Source organism: Macaca thibetana, chromosome 11, assembly GCF_024542745.1.
Source record: "Macaca thibetana thibetana isolate TM-01 chromosome 11, ASM2454274v1, whole genome shotgun sequence".
NCBI classification, from domain to species: Eukaryota; Metazoa; Chordata; class Mammalia; order Primates; family Cercopithecidae; genus Macaca; species Macaca thibetana.
This window is the reverse complement of record NC_065588.1, coordinates 105493117-105514904: the sequence shown is the minus strand read 5'-3', so window position 1 is coordinate 105514904 and position 21788 is coordinate 105493117. Positions and strand designations below refer to the sequence as shown.

The 21788-nt window shown below is 41.6% G+C and overlaps 1 protein-coding gene across 1 annotated transcript in view; it reads right to left on the bottom strand.

The window, feature by feature from the left end:
• The window catches only part of MYO1H (myosin IH), a 100246-nt gene extending 79071 nt beyond the window's left edge, over positions 1-21175 (bottom strand). The window contains exon 1 of the mRNA XM_050749962.1: positions 21088-21175. Within this exon, the coding sequence (XP_050605919.1) occupies positions 21088-21099 (12 nt within the window). The 5' untranslated portion in view covers positions 21100-21175. The remainder of the gene's footprint in view (positions 1-21087) is intronic.
• Between the last annotated feature and the right edge of the window lie 613 nt (positions 21176-21788).

The window sequence follows — 21788 nt, the reverse complement described above, 5'->3', positions numbered from 1 at the left end:
TTCTAGCCTGGGTGACAAGAGTGAAACTCAGTCTCAAAAAAAAAAACAAAAACCAAAAAAAAAAACATGTCCTTTGCAGCAATATGGATGCAGCTACCAGCCATTATCCTAAGTGAATTAATGCAGGAACAGAAAACCAAATATGGCATGTTCTCACTTACAAGTGGGAGCTTCATGTCTTATGGACATGAAGATGGCAACAACACAAACTGGGACCACTGGAGGGGGAAGGGAGAGAGAGGGAAAGGGTTGAAAAACTAACTACTGGGTACTGTGCATCACACAATAAACCCAGGTAACAAATCTGCACGTGTACCCCCCGAATCTAAAATAAAGTTGGAAAAACCCCAATATATCCTTAACATCTTTTCCTATCAGCAAGGCCTCTCATTATTATTATTATTATTATTATTATTATTATTTTAGATGGAGTCTTGCTTTGTTGCCCAGGCTGATCTCGGCTCACTGCAACCTCTACCTCTCAGGTTCAAGCAATTCTCCTGCCTCAGCCTCCTGAGTAGCTGAGATTACAGTGTGTGCCACTGCACCTGGCTAATTTTTGTATTTTTAGTAGAGGTGGGGTTTCGCCATGTTGCCCGGGATGGTCTCAAACTCCTGACCTCGGTGATCTGCCTGCCTCAGCCTCCCAAAGTGCTGAGATTACAGGCATGAGCCATCGTGCCCAGCCTACCTTATTCTTTTTAATGACTGTACATTGTACCATTGTTTATTACCTTCAATTATTTGCCAAACGTCTATTGAGCTTTTTTTATATCTCAAGCCCTGCTTTAGGCACTTGCTTGGGATATGTCAGAGAACAAGCCAGAAAGATATCCCTGTCCTTGAGGAGCGGACAGTCCTATAAACAAACTTTAATTTGTTTTGAGTTTTGCATGTCACAAACCATCTTGTAACGGGCATCTTCCTGCTTATAATTTGACCTCTTATTAGAGAGAACCAGTAGGAGATACTTGCAAAGGAGGAATTGCAAGGTCAAGACAATTTGGAGAGCTTACTTAGCAAATATTCATCAAAAAGATTGCTGCTGGCCGTGAGTGGTGGTACAACACCTGTAGTCCCAGCGACTCAGGAGGCTGAAGCGGGAGCATCATATGAGCCCAGGAGTTTGAGGTTGCAGTGAGTCAAGATTGTGCCGCTGCACTCCAGCCTGGGTGACAGAGCGAGACCTTGTCTTTAAAAAATAATTTAAAAATAGGCCAGGCACAGTAGCTCATGCCTGTAATCCCAGCACCTTGGGAGGCTGAGGCGGGCAGATCACGAGGTCAGGAGATCGAGACCATCTTGGCTAACACAGTGAAACCCCGTCTCTACTAAAAATACAGAAAATAAGCCAGGCGTGGTGGCGGGCGTCTGTAGTCCCAGCTACTTGGGAGGCTGACGCAGGAGAATGGCGGGAACCCGGGAGGCGGAGCTTGCAGTGAGCCGAGATCGTGCCACTGCACTCCAGCCTGGGAGACAGAGCAAGACTCCATCTCAAAATAAATAAATAAACAAACAAACAAATAAACATTAAAAAATAAATAACATTAAATTAAAAAAGATTGCTGTAACTTCCCCTTCCACATACTGGGTATGAAAATGCAGTTTCCCCCCAAATCTCTTTAGTACTTGTGTTATGGATCTGTTTAAAAATTTTCTCCAGCAACATAGCTGGAGATGGAAGCATTCCCTGAATTGCAAGCAGGAGAGAACATATTTTTGTATAGATAATGGGCTTTGTATCTATTTTTCTATGATCCACCTACTCATATCCTTCCTAAGGGTCTAATGAGAACTTATTTTTGTCTTTTATTTGAACAGTCTCTTTGTAAAGTTAGGAAACTAACCTTTTCCTATGCACTATGAATATTTTCCCCCATTTTCCCATTTGTCTTTTGACTTTGCTTATGAAACTTTTCCTGCAGAGAAATATCTGATGAAGGTAACTACGTAAAAATGAGTTTTTCCTCCCCTAGAGGTAGCAGATAATAAAATAACAATTAATGTACAGGTTGAGCATCCCTTATCTGAAGTGCTTGGGACCAGAAATATATGTGATTTTGAACTTTTTCTGATTTTGGAATATTTGGATTACACTTGCTGGTTGAGCATCTCACATCTGAAAATCTGAAATCCAAAATTCTCCGATGACCGTTTCCTTTGAGCATCAAGTGGGCACTCGTAAAGCTTCAGATTTGTGGGCATTTTGGATTTTTGGATCTGGGAAGTTCAATCTGTAATAATAAGTAACAACATTTCTATAGATGGTAAGCGGCAGAGCTAAGATTCAATCCCCGTCCATCAGGCTTCATGCTCATCCTTCTTGCCTCTACTCAGTTTGGCCTTTTTTTTTTTGAGACAGAGTCTCGCTCTGTCGCCCAGGCTGGAATGCAGTGGCTGGATCTCAGCTCACTGCAAGCTCCGCCTCCCAGGTTTATGCCATTCTCCTGCCTCAGCCTCCCGAGTAGCTGGGACTACCGGCGCCCGCCACCTCGCCCAGCTAGTTTTTTGTATTTTTTAGTAGAGACGGAGTTTCACCAGGTTAGCCAGGATGGTCTGGATCTCCTGACCTCGTGATCCGCCCGTCTTGGCCTCCCAAAGTGCTGGGATTACGGGCTTGAGCCACTGCGCCTGGCCCAGTTTGGCCTTTTATATATCAAAATGCAAATGTTTTGTCTACATCTGTTCACTGCTCAATTTTATTTTTCACTTTGTTGCTTTGCATTTATAATGAAATTTTTCTGCATCTGAGGGAGAGTCACTGATTAGTTTAGCACAGGGAGCTTCCCATTCTTTGGCAAGGAGATCGTTCTGGAAGTTCAGAAGGAGGCACCTGAGTACGGTTTCTTGTCCTCTTAAACCATGAAACAAACCCCACAGCTATACGGTCTTAAGCCAGCTCTACATTTGTTTCAAGGATTCTTACGTGGTTAGCCTTGAGGGGTACTGAGAGGCCCCTGACTTCTCCAAGCCTGCCCCCATCTTGAATAAACTATAGCACTGGCTAACCATTCGCCGCTGGATCCCTTTACTTCAGGCACTTAAAGCTGATGGGCCGTTGGTACACAGATTGAAGTCGACAGGACTTAGGTTGAAGTTAACGGGACATTGGTACACAGATTAAAGTTGACGGAACACTGGTTTGGGACATTTTGCAAAAAGAAATGATTGGAAAGAAAAAGTGTAAGAAGTTCTGAAGAATGCACATCTGGGTGGTCTAGGTCAGTGGTCCCCAACCTTTTTGTCACCAGGGACTGGTTTCATGGAAGACAATTTTTCCATGGATGGGAAAATAGGGAGGGAAGGGTTTCAGGATGAAACTGCTGTTCTACCTGAGATCACCAGGTGTTAGATCCTCATAAGGAGCGTTCAACCTAGATCCTTCACATGTGCAGTTCACAACAGGCTTCACACTCCTATGAGGGTCTAATGCTGCCACGGATCTAACAGGAGGTGGAGCGTCGGCATTAATGTCAGCTCGCCCACCGCTCATCTCCTGCTGTGTGGTTACTAACAGGCCTTGGACTGGTACCAGTCCACTGCCTGGGGGTTGAGTACCCCTGATCTAAATGGTAGGAGCTCACAGAAGCTTCTAGGCCTCCTGTTCCATCATGCAGCCTGCATGCCGGCTCAGACCATGGTCTCACGTTGATCACCTCATCATCTTATTTAATCCTCACAACCCCCCCGTGAAATAGGTGTTATCATCTCGATTTGTCAAAAGAGCAAACTAAGGCTTAACTATCTAAGACCCACAGATGGTAAGCAAGAAAGGCAGCATTCAAAATCAACAGCCGAACTCCAGAGCCTGTGCTCCCAACCAGCCTCCAACCAAGCTCACCACCTCCACTGAGGCTCCAAGTATCAGAGGGAGGGGAAAAGTACCAGAAGAAAGAGACTGAGAAGACAGCCCCAAAGCCATAATTCTAAATAGATGCTTGATCTACTTCAGTTTTGCCTAGATACAGCCATCTGCCTGGGAAGTAGTCTCAGTTTCATGACAGAACTGGAATTGGCCCATGCTGAGCTATGTTACTGTTAGTTCAGTTGCCGGTTCCTGTTCAAAGATTATCTTGTTTATTTATTTATTTATTTATTTTAAGAGACAGAGTCTTGCTCTGTTGCCTAGGCTGGAGTGTAGTGGCACAATCATAGCTCGCTGCAGTCTTGAACTCTGGGATTCAAGTGATCTTCCTGCATCAGCCTCTCAGGTAGCTGGGACTACAAGTACACATAACCACGTCAAGCTAAGCCTTGTTTTTAATTTTTTGTAGAGACATTGTCTTCCTATGGTGCCCAGGCTAGTCTTGAATTCCTAGCCTCAAGCGATCCTCCCGCCTCAGCCTCCCAAAGCACTGGGATTATAGTTGTGAACCACCACACCCTGCCTGAAGATTGCCTTTTGATGCTCAACATCAGTAATAATCAAATGTATGCAAATTAAATCAGCAGTACCAAGTTGACAAGTAAGGGAAAGAATAATACTCGTGTATTAATTAATACTGACAAGGATGAGGTGAAATTATAACCCAAACACACTGGAGGTAGCATTGTAAATTTTGATTATCCCTTTGAAAGGTAACATTATCATATGGAAAAAAAATGTATTGCTATTCCTTAGGACTATGACGAGGGAAATAGTTTAAGCAATTACAAAAATTATGTGTGTTTCTATGGTGTTATCTAAAATGGTGATTTACATTAAATTTACAATAAGACATAATAGTAATGCCAACGAACATTATGTAACCAATATTTTCTGCCTTTTAAAAAAGAACGTGGGAGGTTGAGGCAGGTGGATTGCTTGAACTCAGGAGTTCAAGCCCAGCCTAGGCAAGAGAAACCCCATTTCTACAAAAAATACAAAAATTAGCCTGGCATAGTGGTGCATGCCCAGTAGTCCCAGGTACTTGGGGACCTGAGGTGGGAGGATAGAGTCCAGGAGGTCAAGGCTGCAGTGAACAGTGTTCACACCACCACACTCCAGGCCTGGGCAAACAAAGTGAGACCCTGTTCAGAAAGAAGAGCAGAATACAATGTATATGGACACTAGGATTATTAAATATGTATGTGTATGCTTATATGCTTATCCACACAGACTGGACTGGACAGTTACATGAGGCAGGAAGTACAGGTACTAGATTGCCCATGCTGTTCCCACCTCTTCTTCTTTTATTTTTTTAAGATCTGGTGTCTCTCTGTTGCCCAGTCTGGAGTGCAGTGGCGTGATCGTGGCTCACTGCAACCTCTGCCTCCCAGGTTCAAACAATTCTCCTGCCTCAGACTTCCTGGCTAATTTATTTTTATTTTTATATTTTTTGGTAGAGATGGGGTTTCACCATGTTGGCAAAGCTGGTCTCAAACTCCAGACCTCAAGTGATCCATTCACCTCAGCCTCCCAAAGTGCTGGGATTACAGGCTTGAGCCCCTGTTCCCAGCCCGACCCACTTCTGATGTCTGTCTGTTTTCCCCGCTGACTTGTCTGACACTGGGTCCAAGAGTATTTTCTTTCTTTTTCGGAGGAAACATGTCTGCTTTTCCTCCGCCAGCATCTATGCCTCCTCCTCTGACTTCTCCCAGAGGTGCATCTTCTCGCAGGTGCACTGGCCAGCAAGACGCTCCCTCCTCTGTAGCCAAGAGTAAGGTGGAAGACACAGCTCAGACTTCTGGATTCCTCTCTTTGGTAACTTAGGTCTGTATTTCAGGGGCATGAAGAAGAAGATATCTACCACTGGGACCAGGTAAGTGGGAGAAGCACCCTAGGGAATACTCTCCCTTGGTCAGGGGCAACAAACGAAATGTACTCACAACATCTAGGAAAGATATTAAATGTATTATGAAGAAAAAAGAAACAATTTACCATTTAACTAGCATGTAATTCTTTTGTGCCAAACAAAGCAACATGCTGCATGCCGATATGGGCATATTAAAGGATGCATATCAAATGTGCTGGTGAGGAAAAGCGTCCCTAATGGCAGAGATAACTATGAGGGAGATGAAAGAAGGAAAAGACATTGGGAGAGAGGCTTTGGAAAGAGCAAAATGGCTGTGTGCTGTGAATGAGGGACTCTCCAACTTCACTCTCTGCATCTAAGGCCAAAAGAAAACAATTTATTCCTTCTTGGCATAAGTTAGGTTGTTTCTGTTGCTCTTGACCAATGGAACTGATGGACTTCAAGATATGCTATGCCAAAATATGGCACCTTGGCACTTGAAAGAGGAGCCAAAGCAGGCCATAGAAACTGGGTGACTTTGCCCTAAAAAGTAGGTGATTAAGACCCTCATTCCAGAGGAGTCTTTACTATACATAGAAGAAAGGAATGTCCTCATCTGTGAAGACACAGAAATACCAAGAAGAATGTAGATAAACAGGCCTTGCTAAGTTCACCCCAGTTTATTATCATTAGATCAAACCCATCCTCTTTTGTCCAGTCCTACTTCTACATGACTGTCCCCTCTTCATCAAACCTAAGCATAAATATACACTTTTCTTCATTTCTGAAGGCTCCTGTAATGTGTTAAACAAATTCAATACAATTATATACTTTTCTCTTGTTAATCTGTCTTTTGTAATTGGTGTCTCAGCGATGAACCTGCAAAGTTCAAAAAGATAGTGCCTTTTCTCCCCTATACAACAAAACGTAGTGAGTGACATAATCTTCAATAATAAAATTTAAATGCAGAAGAAACAAGATTATCTTTTGGCTCAAACCAGAATTCAAATCAAAATTAGAAGGCTGAATACAGGAAGATGTCCTTTCAATACATCTCACAGTCAACGGAGTCCTGCCTTCTCCCAACAAAATAATCAAGGACATACAGCACATGTTGATGTCACTCACAATTGTTTGGTGACTTCTGGTTTATAAGGAAGAGCTCTCATTTTTGCTGACAGAATTACTAAACCTTTGGGTGGCTGAGCAATAAATGATATTGGCTATCTGCTTTCTTTTTCCAAACTTAAACAGAAGGCAAGCTGCCCCAATCGAAAGACAATTATTAATGACCCCCATGGCTGCGAGATTCACTTGTGATTTTTGCTCTGTCCAAATCTCACCTTTTCTGTTATTGACTCAATTGTTTTCTTTGCACTGATGCAAGATTAACAACAACAGCGTCTCCCTTCATCTTGTTCTATGTAATAGTGTCTATAGAGCAAAGCATTGGGTTTGCTGGTTAGTTCTTCTCTCTCTCTTTTTTTTTTTTTTGGTGAGACAAGGTCTTGCTCTGTCACCCAGGCTGCTGGAGTGCAGTGGCACAATCACAGCTCACTGCACCCTCGACCTCCTGGGCTCAAGTGATCCTCCTGCCTCAGCCTCCGAGTAGCTGGGACCATGCAGGCATGTCCCACCTCACCTGGCTAATTTTTAAAAATTTTTCATAGAGACAGGGTTTCACCATGTTGCCCAAGCTGGGCATGGACTCCTAAGCTCAAGTTGATCTGCCTGCCTCGGCCTCCCAAAGTGCTGGGATTATGGGCATGAGCTACTGCACCTGGCCTGCTAGTTTTTGTGATACGTATTAAGACATAACTATGCTCATCTCTATGCCAGTTAGAATCATCTAGATGCTTTCACTTTGTGAAACTAGTTTGATTTTTTCAGGCCTTTTTTTAGGGTAAATCCTCAGCAAATGACTCAAAAATGAGTCATGAAAATCCAAATAGTGGTTATCTTTAGTGGGTATGAAGGGAGTTAAATGAAGGAGGTACCACAAGGGGCTTCTGGGGTGCTAGTCTTTACCTGGATGGTTACCACATGGGTGTATGCTTTATAATAATTTATTAAGTTACACATTTATTTTATGCACTTTTCAGTGTATGGGTTATGTCCTACAATAATAAGCCTTTAAAAACACTACATGGCAAAATTCTGTTGTATTTTCCTTTGAAGAAAAGAATTGGGACAACAGTTCCAATAGTCAGAGAAAGGCCACACTTTGATTTTTAACTTATTCTTTATAAAATTACAGCTGGGGAAACCAAGTAGGTGAGAAGTCTTATTTTATCTAGAAAATTAGACTTGTGGAGACAGCAGGGAAATAGCAAAAGGAAAAGAAAACAACTTGATAGACATGAGTTTTGTTCCTAGGTTGGGAAGGAGACTCTATCAGTACTCCATTATACTTTCCAATGGTGTAGATAATTGTTTCTATTTCTCCCCTAACATAGAATCCTGTGGTTGTCTCATGCCTAAAATGTAAAAACCAACCAAGATTTCAGGCACAGTCTTGCAAACAAGATCTATTTCTGTTAACCTCTCTAATTCACAGTTGAGAAATGCTTATTTGTTTTTTTCTTTATGGAGTTCAGTATGATTGTTCTCATGGAGAAAGAGCAAGACTATAGATTCTTTTGACTCCAGTTCACACATCTGCCATGAGGACCAAGGAAATATTTTCCATGGAATAAACACACCTACTCTCTCCCCTCATGAAGGCAGATGGTGAGAAGTTAGAAAACTATGTGCTTCACAAAATGTTTAGCCTGCAGTTATCCGAAAACCACAGCTATTCTTGTTTTCAGTCCTCATTATTATTAGTGAAGAAAGAGAGAGAGAGAGAGAGACAGAGAAGAGAGATGGGGGCAGGCTAGACCCTGGCTATGGTGGTCGCCTAATTGGCAACAAAACGTCATTGAAACTCTGAAGTTCACATTGATTCATGAGGCACCAGAAACTCCCATTAATTTTGTCATAAACCGATTAGAGCTGGTACACGAACTCAAGGGTCTCAGTATTTAGAGAGACAATGAATAGCCACCCAAATCCCAGTACTTTCCCCAGTAAAACCCACTGGGAAAATCTGAATAAGTTCACAACGAGGTGACATTTGAAATTCCCTGCAGTACTCATATTTATCCACATACATCCAAGAAATTAAAAAAAAAAAAAAAAAAAAGAAAGAAAGAAAGAAGGAAAAAAAAAAAAAAAGAAAGAAAAAAAAAAAAAAAGGGTAGCCAAGAGAAAGTGCCAGCTCCCCATTCCTGGGACCTCTAGCTTGTTCCTAAGAAATAGGCTCCAAGAATCTTGTAAAGGGCTGACCGTCCGGCCGCTGGAACAGGACAGAGGTCGGGGGGAGTCGCTTCACTTTCCCAAATCAAAAGGGGGGAAAGTAAGTGAGAAAATCTCCCGAGTTCAAACATTCCTTTAAACCCTGCAACTTTAAATACTAACTGCGTTTCATGGCTGCCATCTTGAAAAACATTAGTTTGCCAAAGACGCCCTTTGATTCCCATTTGGGATGGAAACGCTTGCAGATAATCCATTGAAACAGGTCTGCACAAAGGCCTTTTCGCAACAATCATGGTGCTTGTGAAGGACAACATTTTTGTGCGCAAAATAAAACATTTTAATGCGCTACAATCCATTACACATATAGCCCTCCATTTCCTTTCAGTAATTATTCATTAGAAAACATTTAACGTCACTGTGGATTTCACACTAGGCAGTCCGGACACAAAGAACAAGAGATGGCCCATTTATAAGGGGCTGGGGCCTTCTTTTCTAATCTGAGAAACTCCAAGGAGGTGGGGCCCGCGGGACACAACAGGCAGGCTAAATTGTGCGGTTAACGGTCAAAGCCCCCCTGCCTACTTTGACACTCATTTAAAGATGACAGGGAACAATAGAGATTTGTTCTGTGCAACCCTTTCTTGTTATGCCGGCGACATCAGCTCCGCACATGAAACTGCCCGATATTTCATTCCACCTGCCACCTCCCTCCCGCCTCGGTCGACTCTCTCCTCTGCTACTTTGCTTGTTCCCACTTTAACACAAAGAGACAGGTAAAGAATATCGTTAAGAAGGGTCCATTCAGCATGTCAGCTTTCATAATACAATTGCCTGTCAGGTTCCCCATGAGCTATGAGGCGCTCAAATGTCTGGGTTTAGGCCAGAAATCCGAACCATGGTTAGGTTAGTGAGCGGGGACAGATCCCCGGCCACCTCCTGCCCTCCCGTAGCGGAAGGCCATCTCCCGGGCACAGACACCGAAAACCATCTTTGCTAACAACAGTTTGAAACACTTGCTATACATTAGCGAGGGACCACATGTCAACTCCCAATGGGCGGCTGGGTGTATATTCCTTGAATGCCTGTGTTTAAAAATTTTACTAAAAACTCATACCCGAAGGCCCAAAACCCTATTGGAAAGGTTGGGAAATATTTATTTTAGAGCCATTTTTTTTTTTTTTTAAACACCACAGGATCCTTCCCCCAGAAGTGGTGGAGGAAAAAAAAATCGTAAAGCGTCGCCAGATTATCTGATGGAACTAACTATACAGGAATATGTACAGACCTAAAACGCCCATGGTATCGCTTTTACTCTGCATACTGCAGAGTACACACTATCTCGTGAGGCTCGCAGAACGCACTGAGAGGAAACCAGTGAGTCAGAATAGGAACTGGCTTTCATAAAAAGCCTTTCAAAAACATTGCATGACAAAATTCTGTTGTATTTTCCCTCAAACAAAATAATTAGGACAACAGTCCTGGAGACGAAGCCCACACTTTCCTTTTCAACTTACTCTTTATAAAATGACAGCTGGGGAAGCCAAGTAGGTGAGAAGCCTGTTTTAGTTAGCCTTGAAAATGAGTTAGCCTTGTGGAGACAGCAGGGAAATAGCAAAACCAAAAGAGATCAACTTGATTATACCATCAAAAAGGGGAGATTATTGTTTCTACTTCTCCCCAACACAGAATCCTGTGGTTGCCTCATGTCTAAAGCTTAAAAAGCAACCAGGACTTCAGGTTTACAGTCTTGTAAATCTTTTTACATTTCTAAAAAAATGACTTGTGTCACTGTATTGTTATTTTTCTTATGACAGCAATCCTGATATTTGCACATTACATTTGCTTCTGGTAATTGTCATGATGTGTTATTGAAAACTGCCTCTGGTCATTGAGCCAAACCTAAGAACATACTAGATATCAGTGGATGCTTAAGTAGAAAGCAATATTCATAATGATGCCAATTGTAGAAACTCAGTGATTGGTCAAGGAAATTCAAAAAGCAAAAACAGTTTTGATGCTCTGCATGAAAAATCAGCAAATGACGGCCTATGGACCCAGTCCAGCCCACTGCCCGTTTTAGAATGACCCTTGAGCTAAGAATGGCTTTTACATTTTTAAATGGTTGGGAGGAAAAAAAATCAAGAGAATAGTATTTCATGGCATGAGAAAATTATATGAAATTCAAATTTCAGTATCCATAAATAAAGTTTTATTGGAACACAGACACATTTATGTTTGCCTGTGGCTGCTTTTATGCTACAAAGAGGTGAGCCTAAGATACTTACTATCTGGCCCTTTACAGAAAAAGTATGCCAGCCCTGTTCAATGTCTTGTTTAGCACACAGCATTCTTTCCTTACCATTTCCTGAATCAATGGTATTTTAAAATTGCACACACCAAGAGAAGCAAAGTGGAATTTCAAATATAACCCTTTTCCAATCAATGTTTAATGGTTTGTAATATATCCCTCAAGCGTGGAGTTGGGATACTTCTAAATTAGGACCTTTTTTATTCCCAGCAGCTCTGTGTTCACAGCACCTAACAGTGTTGAAAAAGAATGTTATTTAGAACCCGAGTTGAGACGTCACCTTTCCAGACCCATGATTGCTTCCTGGCTCACCAAACACAAACCAGAAATTAATGCTGCAAAGAGCAGGCAGTAGTTTCCTCATATAACTGAATGCATTTTTGTTCAATGACCAGACGGAGAGGACTGCTCTCTAGGAATCCCCTCAGAAGGTGCTGTCCCCAGTTTGGAATAATACTCAGTGGCAGCTAAAAATGTAAACCAAACACACATCAAGAAAGAAGCATGGTCTGATGCTTTGATTCAAGGGGTCTTAGCTATGGAATTTACAAGGATCAAATCTGAGAAAGATAATATTGCAAGTTTTTATGTGTTTGATTTACCCAACACTGACAGCTGTACAGTTGAAATGAAGGATTATCTTTTTATGTAACAACAAGGAGACTGTTGGTGTTTTATTATCCAGCTGCAGCCTCTTAATCACCACTGAATGCGTATAATTATGAATATCAGCAAACAGAATAGTGCTTCTAAATTACCTTAGGGATTAAATAGTCTCCTAGTAAAAATGAGAGCAGTTCATAGTCTTAATTGGCCCATGGGAGTTATAAGTGGAGGGGGGAAAAAAAAAACACATGCCATTACATGACCATCTTTTTCAGCATAAATAGAGGGTTAAAAAACATTAAATGCAAAGCCTAGTCTTCTTGCACTACTTCCTACTGATAAATGTTAGAAAAAAAAGATTGTTGGAAGTTTATAGCAGTTTTAAACACAGGATATATATTCTGATCACATTTAAGCCTTCCCAGAGCCCATGAAGTTCTTTGAAGTTGTTTACCTAAAAGAGTTTGTAGCTGATCTTGTAAAACAAACAAACAAAAATTTTTCAAAAGGGGGCTTTTCTTGCCTTAAGGAGAATCCTCCTGGTGTCTGCAGCTATCTTTCCCTGGAACAAAAGATAGATATTTCATGGTCTGGGAGCCTTGCAAACACTCAGTAGATATTGGATATTGACAATGGATTATGTTAAAACCTGTTTGGACCATCAAATGCAAATTTTTTTCAGGGTTTTTTTTTTTTTTTTTCATCTCAGTCTGAGTCCCTTGGGTTAATAAGAAAATTAGTAGACTTCACACAGTAGACAGCTTTCAACATGGCTTTTAAATTATTCATCACCCAAAAAGGGGTGTTTAAATAATACTTGGTTAAAAGTGGTTGTGACTTGACGCACATTTAGAAACCACTTAAAGCTAAGGCTGTGGCCAGGTGTGGTGGCTCAAGCCTGTAATCCCAGCACTTTGGGAGGCTGAGGCGGGCAGATCACTTGAGGTCAGGAGTTTAAGATCAGCCTGGCCAACATGATGAAACCCTATCTCTACTAAAAATACAAAAAAAAAAAAAAAAAAAAAAAAAAATAGCTGGGTGTGGCAGCACATGCCTGTAATCCCAGCTACTTGGGAGGCTGAGTCAGGAGAATCACTTGAACTAGGGAGGCAGAGGTTGCAGTGAGCCGAGATCAGGCCACCCACTCCAGCCTGGGTGACAGAGTGAGACTTCGTCACAAAAAATCCCCAAAAAACAAAAACAAAAACAAAACAAAAAAACAAAAACCTAAGGCTGTGGTTCTCAAACCTCAGCATGCAGGAATTTTACATGCAGGACGCAAACTTTAGCATCCTGGTGGATCTAGAAAACCCACGAGAGGGCCCAGGAAGCTGCACGCTTGACAGGCATCGTAGATCATTTCTGTAAGGGTATCCCAGGCCCATACCTATAAGCCCTTAAATTGTGGTCCATGGATGCAGTTCAAGCATCCATAGGTCCTGCTTGAGTCAGAATCTGCATTTTAACAAGTCCCCCCAGGTGATTCAGGGGCACTTTGCTGTTTAAATTACATAGGTGTGAATATGACCCAGTCATACATTTCCCCAGTGATCTAGGGAAAATTTAAAGATTAAGTTAAGGAAGATTGAATGTAAGGGGAATTGCTATTCCCCTGAAGTCGTGTGAATACAGAAACATTCGTATTGAAGTTGAAGACCACCAGAGACAGAAAACTCCACCAAACACTGTGCGGTGGAAAAGGGGGCTCACAGAGGAGGGAGGAAGGAACCAAAACCACCAGGATAGACTTCTGCCAGCTCTGGCTACCAGGGACTCAGGGCCTATTGACTGTGCAGATGGCAAGGCCAGCTTTTCCTTCTTTTCCCACAACTAGACCTTATTAGAATTTTTCCAACCCCTTTTCCTCCACATCAAATGCAAGTCAGGCTATTTCTCTTTTGTAATACTAAACTTGCCAAGGAGGACAGGTCCCCTATTCTCTTCCCTTCCTTCTGGAGAGTTGCGCCAAAAAGGTCTAATCTCAAATCTGTAAAAGTAAAGGCTAGACAGACACCAAAACCAAAAAGATACTGCTAATTCCTAAGATCCCTCTTCTTGAAGAAACACATCTTTTTCTGTCCCAATTTTTAAATAAAAAGCAAAATATACAAGCTCTTTAGCCAGAAACTGGCTATGCTTACTGGAAGCATTCATTCCCTAAAGGGCAGACATCTTGGGCACTTATCCTGGGCGTGTGGTAACCTGGGAATTGCGGGCTGGGATTTCTTTCTTTTCTTTTCTTTTGAGACAGAGTCTTACTCTGTCACCGAGGCTGGAGTGCAGTGGCGCGATCTCAGCTCACTGCAACCTTCACCTCCCGGGTTAAAGTGATTCTCCTGCCTCAGACTCCTGAATAGCTGGGACTACAGGCGCCCGCCACCACGCCTGGCTAATTTTTTTTTTTTTTTTTTTTTTTTTTGTAGAGACAAGAGATTTCACTGTGTTAGCCAGGATGGTCTCGATCTCCTGACTTCATGATCCACCTGCCTCAGCCTCCCAAACTGCTGGGATTACAGGCTTAAGCCACCGTGCCCGGCTTCAGGCTGGGATTTTTATAGCTTATTATGGCAAGGGAGGAGACAGAGAATAAAAGACGAAGAAAGAGCATATACAGTCACCCCTTGTGTAACAAATATGTAAGAAATAAAGACAAATGTGTAAAATTCTTACAATTTTACTTTTCTGAATTTTGCTATTGCACTGAATGATTTGTGATAAGACAGATGGGGATGAAAAATATACTTATTAAATAAACAGCTATTAAAAGCCCCTAAAGTTCTTTAAAATGGGATTTTTTTAATTACAAAAGAATTACACCTTTATTTTAGACATTCTGAAAAAAATGCAACAAAGAGAATAAAAATCATCCATAATCCCACTGCTCAGAAATTACCACTGGTGGTCAGGTGCGGTGGCTAACGCCTGAATCCTAGTACTTTGGGGGCTGAGGTGGGCAGATCACCTGAGGTCAGGAGTTTGAGAGACCAGCCTGGCCAACATGGCGAAACCCCGTCTCTACTAAAAATAAAAAAATTAGCCAAGTGTGGTGGTGGGTACCTGTAATCCCAGCTACTCAGGAGGCTGAGGCAGGAGAATCACTTGAACCTGGGAGGCAGAGGTTGCAGTGAGTTGAGATCACGCCACTGCACTCCAGCCTGGGTGACAAAGCAAGACTGCTTATTGTGGAATTTTCCTTCTGGTTCTCCCCACTCCATGCATGTGTGTGTGTGTATAAATAATACTGGGAAAACATTTTATATATGGTTTTAGATCATTTTTTAAATAACTTGATTCATCTTCATAAATTAAGAACGACACACCTAAATGTATTTCAAATATCACATCATTTAGATTTGAAACATCTAGAATTACAAGTTTAGGAATCAAAATTCAAGCAACAGTTTATTTCCCGATAAGTTCTATAACCACTTTTTTTTTTTTTTTTTTTTGAGACAGAGTCTCGCTCTGTCGCCCAGGCTGGAGTGCAGTGGCGTGATCTCAGCTCACTGTAAGCTCCGCCTCCCGGGTTTTCGCCATTCTCCTGCCTCAGCCTCCCGAGTAGCTGGGACTACAGGCGCCCACCACCTCGCCTGGCTAGTTTTTTGTATTTTTTAGTAGAGACGGGGTTTCACCGTGTTAGCCAGGATGGTCTCGATCTCCTGACCTCGTGATCCACCCGTCTCAGCCTCCCAAAGTGCTGGGATTACAGGCTTGAAACCACAATATTTTTAAAATTTATTTATTTATTTATTTATTGAGACGGAATCTCGCTCTGTCACCCAGGCTGGAGTGCAATGGCGCAATATCGGCTCACTACAACCTCCGCCTCCCAGGTTCAGGCAATTCTCCTGCCTCAGTCTCCTGAGTAGCTGGGATTACAGGTGTGTACCACCATACCTGGCTAATTTTTGTATTTAGTAGAGATGGAGTTTCACCATGTTGGCCAGGTTGGTCTCAAACTCCTGACCTCAGGTGATCCACCCATCTCGGCCTCCCAAAGTGCTGGGATTTCAGGCATGAGCCACTGTGCCCGGCCTCACAATAATATTGTTTATGAGCATTTGGGGCAAGTACCCTTGATTATAGGATTAATATTAAGGACTACAATTATTTTCATCAACAAATGTCACCACTTAAAGACTCTACTAAAAGTGGTATTAAATTGGGTGGGGGCATGAGAATACCTTTTGGGGTAATAGTGGTGCTCTGTGTCTCAATAGGGATTTGGGTCACACAGGTATATACCTTCATCAAAACTTACCAAATGATATATCCAAGGCTAGTGCTTTAGATTGTATATACTATTTACCTTGAAAGAAAAAACACTGAACACTGACTAATGGCAGGTGTGCAAAGCATTCAGGGGGAAGTATGCTGATGTCTGCAACTTTCTTTGAAATCCATCCCCTCAAAATAAGATAGATTAGTGGTTACAGGGATAGATAGATGAAAAATAAGCATAAGTAATAGGTTAATGGTAGAATCTAGGTAGTGGGTGTTTTCTGAACATTTTCTTCTTTTCTGTATTTTTAACATGCTTCATCATACAGTGTCAGGGAGAAAAATAATCTGTCAGATCTATGCTAAAAGGCCCAAGGGATGTCTATAATGAGACATGCAAGACGTAGCAAAAGTGTGTGTAATAAGGATTCTAGTTTTGTAGAATAAACAATGATGAAAATACATTCATATATGTATGTGGGTAGCTACCCAAATAGCCCCATATGTTTCTATGACCATGAAGACAATTACATAAAGACCCTGGGGGAAGGAGGTGGAGAGTGGGAGGTGAGAGGTGAGGGCTGAATATGCTTATGCACATGAAGAAATGCAAGATGCATGGGCCTCGATGTGCCGCGGTTAGCCAGGGTTGGCAGAATTTCAGATCATTGTCATTTTCCTACAATTTCCTATACCTTTCTACAATGATCATTTATCATTTATGTAATTAAAAAGCTATTTTTATGGAAAAAATAAAAGTGGTATTATGAACAGAGCCAGGCTTATGTGATGACAACGAATCTATTCCTCAAAAGAGAAAAAAGGCTTCATCTTCTGGACTTTATTGAGAGAAACTTTTGTCCCACTCTCTAGTAAAAGTTACATTCTGAAGCAAAGAGAGCAAAGCATATCTTATGGAATCCTGAATGTCTAGAAAATAACATGGAAGGGAAAATAGAGTTTCCTTTTCTACATATGACAGTGATGAGTAAAAGCATGCAGTAATTTGAAGCAGCATCTCCAACCACCATGGAATCTTCCACACTAGATGGTGCTTTTACCAAGCAGAGACTAAATGAAATAATTTTGCGGCATCTGCAAAACTATTATTAGAAACGTTTACCCCGGAATCTGTGTTTTCAGCTTAAGAAGGAAATGATCACACTGGAAATTTGAGTGACTCTAATAGGGACATGAATGTGATTGCAATCATCCTAGCCATGGGGGCTTTCTTCTTATTTTTCAAGTGAACCCAGATGCTGAACAACCACTCAGCAAATATTTTCTGAGCATCTACTGTGTGCCAGGCATTATAGGAGGTACCTGGTCCCCAGGAATTTACAGTCTCTTTAGAAATATAACGCAATTACAGGAGCAGTGAACAAGGCACCAGTTCTGGACACAATGTCTAATCTTTTAGATGGCTTTTAAGCAGATACCAATAAGAAGGTGGCTAATTAGGAAGTTACTTAAAATATTGTCATAAGTGTCTGTGTTGAAAATGTGTAATTTGGCTTCCCCCTGCACACGGTTTTGATATAAAAATGTTAATTTTGTTAGTCAAAAGATAAGGTAAGATAGTGGAGGTTGATGGGAGGAAAGTTTTCATATTTTTACCTGGCATAAGAGTCTTTACAGTAATAATATAAAAACATCCCAGCCAGGTTTAAATTCAAGCTTTAATGTGAAAATCAGCAATAGTAAGATCAGTTGCAAAATTAAAACTAAAGGTCTCTGAAATAAGATCCAAGAAGTAATTTATCTAACCCAGTTATGCGCTGAACCCAACATATTACTTGTACACCACTTCACCCATCTTCTAGTGAACCTGCCTACGAATGGAACATGAGAATGAGTCTATTCAAGGCTTAATGAGCTTAATTAATTAGCACTTAAGACACTCAGGGTAAAAATAATTACTACTGATTGCGGTTGTTCCACAAATCTACAGATGTAACAAAATGGCATGTAACTGTATACGCACATTGTACCAACATTATTTGTCCTGGTTTAGATATTGTGCTCTAATTATGTAAGATGTAACCATTGAGGGATATGAGATCTCTCTGTATTATTTTCGTTACTTCTTGTGAGTCTATCATTATTTTAAAATAAAAATCTTTTTAAAATTACCTATATCACTTTGATTCTTTGATGTGTTATAAAGTCAGGAAAACATATCGGAACCATGGAAAAGTGCTCACCTGAAACAGTAGAAGTCACCTTCTATAAACATTGAATGAACATGGATATAAGCCATGAGTCTCTTCCTCATTATCTGACAGGGAGCTGTATTAGTTCGTTTTCACGCTGCTAATAAAGACATACTTGAGACTGGGCAATTTACAAAGGAAAGAGATTCCATGGACTCACAGTTCCACATGGCTGGGGAGGCCTTACAACCACAGTGGAAGGTGAAAGCTACGTCTCACATGGTGGCAGAGAAGAGAATGACAGCCAAGTGAAAGGGTTTTCCCGAGAAAACCATCAGATCTCATGAGACTTATTCACTACCATGAGAACAGTATGGGGGAAACTGCCCCCACGATTCAATTCTCTCCCACTGGGTCCCTCCCACAACCCAAGGGAATTATGGGAGCTACAATTCAAGATGAGATTTGGGTGGGGACACAGCCAAACCATATCAGGAGTTTATGGATTCCCTACAACCCAACTAACTTGGAGAGAAGAGGCAACTGCCCAGATGATTTGCATAAAGTGAGCTTTTGAATGAATCACCTACAAACTAAATATGCCACCATGTGGACAATGGCTATCAATGGCACGAAGCAAATGCTCGCTAAAATCAGCATTGTTATTCATAGTGCTTCAGCTCTTCATTTTGCTTTGTTCATCAAACTCAGCTCCTTCTGAGGTCATTTCTGAATGGCTCCATCTCTAATATTTCCAATTAACATTTTTTGTTGTTGTTATTTTTTGAGACGGAGCCTCCCTCCGTTGCCAGGCTGGAGTGCAGTGGCGCAATCCCTGCTCACTGCAAGCTCTGCCTCCTGGGTTCACACCGTTCTCCTGCCTCAGCCTCCCGAGTAGCTGGGAATACAGGTGCCCCCCCACCACGCCCGGCTAATTTTTTTGTATTTTTAGTAGAGACGGGGTTTCACTGTGTTAGCCAGGATGTTCTCGATCTCCTGACCTCGTGGATCTGTCCACCTTGGCCTCCCAAAGTGCTGGGATTACAGGCATGAGCCACTGCACCCGTTTTTTTTTGTTTGTTTGTTTTGTTTTTTGAGACAGGTTTTCACACTGTCACCCAGGCTGAGTGCGTGGCATGATCACAGCTCACTGCAGCCTTGACCTCCCTAGCTCAAGTGATCCTCCCACCTTAGCCTCTGGAGTAGCTGAGACCACAGGCATGTACCACCACATCCAGCTACGTTTTGATTTTTTTGTAGAGAGGAGGGTCATACTATATTGCTCAGTCTGCTCTTGAACTCTAGTCTCAAGAGATCGTCCCACTTCGGCCTTCCAAAGTGCTAGGATTCATAGGCACAAGCCACGATGCCCAGCCCGGTTTGTTCTTTTTTAATCTGGAGTAAACTCCATCCAAATAATGTTTTACCAAAGGAATCTGGGAATTAATTCATAAGAAGGAAGAGCTTCATATATTTTTCAAAAAAGTGTAACTATGTATAAGTCAATCTGCACGGTTACTTCTACATGCATTTTGTAAAGCCATGACAATAAAACAAAAGGCACATGTGACCTTGAGGACAGGCCCATCTGTTCTTTCATTGCGGGACCTATAGTGAATACTCCTCTCTGTCCATCAACTAAATTATTTTCTCCCAATGAATCATGCTTCCTAGAGTTACCACTTTGAGATATGCAAGAATGGCAACTAAAACCAGGACTTTGTTCTGGGCATTCAGATACATTTTTGGTCAAGGACAGTACCATTTTGAGTTACCAGTTGCCAAGGTGACAGTATTCAGTGCTATAGAAATGGGTAATTGACTGAATGGATCAATGACAAGCTGTAGCTAGGGTTTCTTCATGGTGCCTGAGGCTTCTGTGAACAGCTACTAAATTATTCTAACTACATCCATAAATGTTTCTGTAAGCTTTTTGGCTGTCTAGGCAGGAGAAGAAACAATCCTTCAGCAGATAATGTTTTCTAAATAGAGAACACATGAGATGATTATGCTATTGAAACCCAGAAAACGTGTCCTTGGAAGTCTTTATGCCTATAATTAACTCCTGGAAAGAAGCAATAGGTTTGACACTCAAGTTCTGTCTTCCATCTTCCCAGGAGAGTTTTACCATTGTCTATAATGGTAATAAAATACCACAATAAAAACAGCTCAGTTTTAGCTTCTTAAAATGATCGTTACCTGGGACAAAGTTGGGCTTATCACATTTAAAAGGAAACACAAGGTATCTAGGGTAATGAAGAAAATCTACCAATAGTCTTACATGACCTACTATTTCCTTCTACATGAGGTCACCATCTATTATTTAATCTATTATTTAAGATCCAACCGCACTAGCACAGTAGCCACTAGCCACATGTGGCTATTTAGTGAAAATTCAGTCAAATTTACAATTCAGTTCCCCAGGCACCAGCCTCAGTTCAACCACTCAGTAGTTACATGTGGCCGATGGCTCTTGCATTAGGCAGCGCTAACAGAGACCATTTCTGTCTTTATGGAACAGCACCCTGTTCTAGACCAATTTGAAATGAATTGGTAACACCCCCACTCTTCGGTTCTAAATCATCATACTAGCACCCACCAACAGAAGGGAGACATCTAAATGATCCTCTTAAATACAATCTTTCATTACATAAATTCAGAATCTTATTCACAAACCCAGTTCTCTCTCCAGGCCTAGCGGAGGCCCAGCATTATCATCATTTGGAAAGTTCTGGGTAGAAAAGAGGTCACCAGGTGTGACCACCTTCAAGTGTTCAAGTCACATTACCTTGGATTCCATCACGCACAGAGGGAGAGCAGGTTGTTAACAACTATTCTTCTTGACCCATTCAAAACTTGCTTCCCACTGACTTATGATTCTGTGATGCATGACACCCAGCAACAAGGTATGAGGTGATTCTAGCTTGTGGGGCGGAGCTGAGTTAATAATTTACAGTGGGAGGCAGAGACTGCATCTTATGGCCATCTACCTGTAGGCACACAGGGCTGCTCCAGGGAGATAAGAACTGGAAACCCGACCTCCCTTGAGATTACGTTACAGACACTGCTGATCTTTGATTAGTTGCTTATGTTCCTGACCGGTCGCTGACTATTGAAATAATGGCAGGACCCTCAGTGAGCTATGCTAAAATAAATAAATAAATAAAATAATAAAATAATAAAATAAAATAAAATAAGAAAAAAAGGAGGGAGGGAGAAGAAAATTCTCCCAATCCCTTAACCTAGGATCTAGCTATAGGGAACTCCTGCTGGAAGCACTTGTTGGCTCTGTTTGGAAAACTTTATATCCTTAATCTTCAGGGAATCAAGTTGATTGGGTAACTTCAAGGTTTCATAATACAGAGACTCTGGACTTTACTTTCATTTTACTATTATTTTCAGATGATAAAGTAAGGCAGGGGTACTATCATCTCGTTAAAAATCACAAGGTTGCTGATATTGGAGGTGGTTAAGTTACAGATGGGTTTA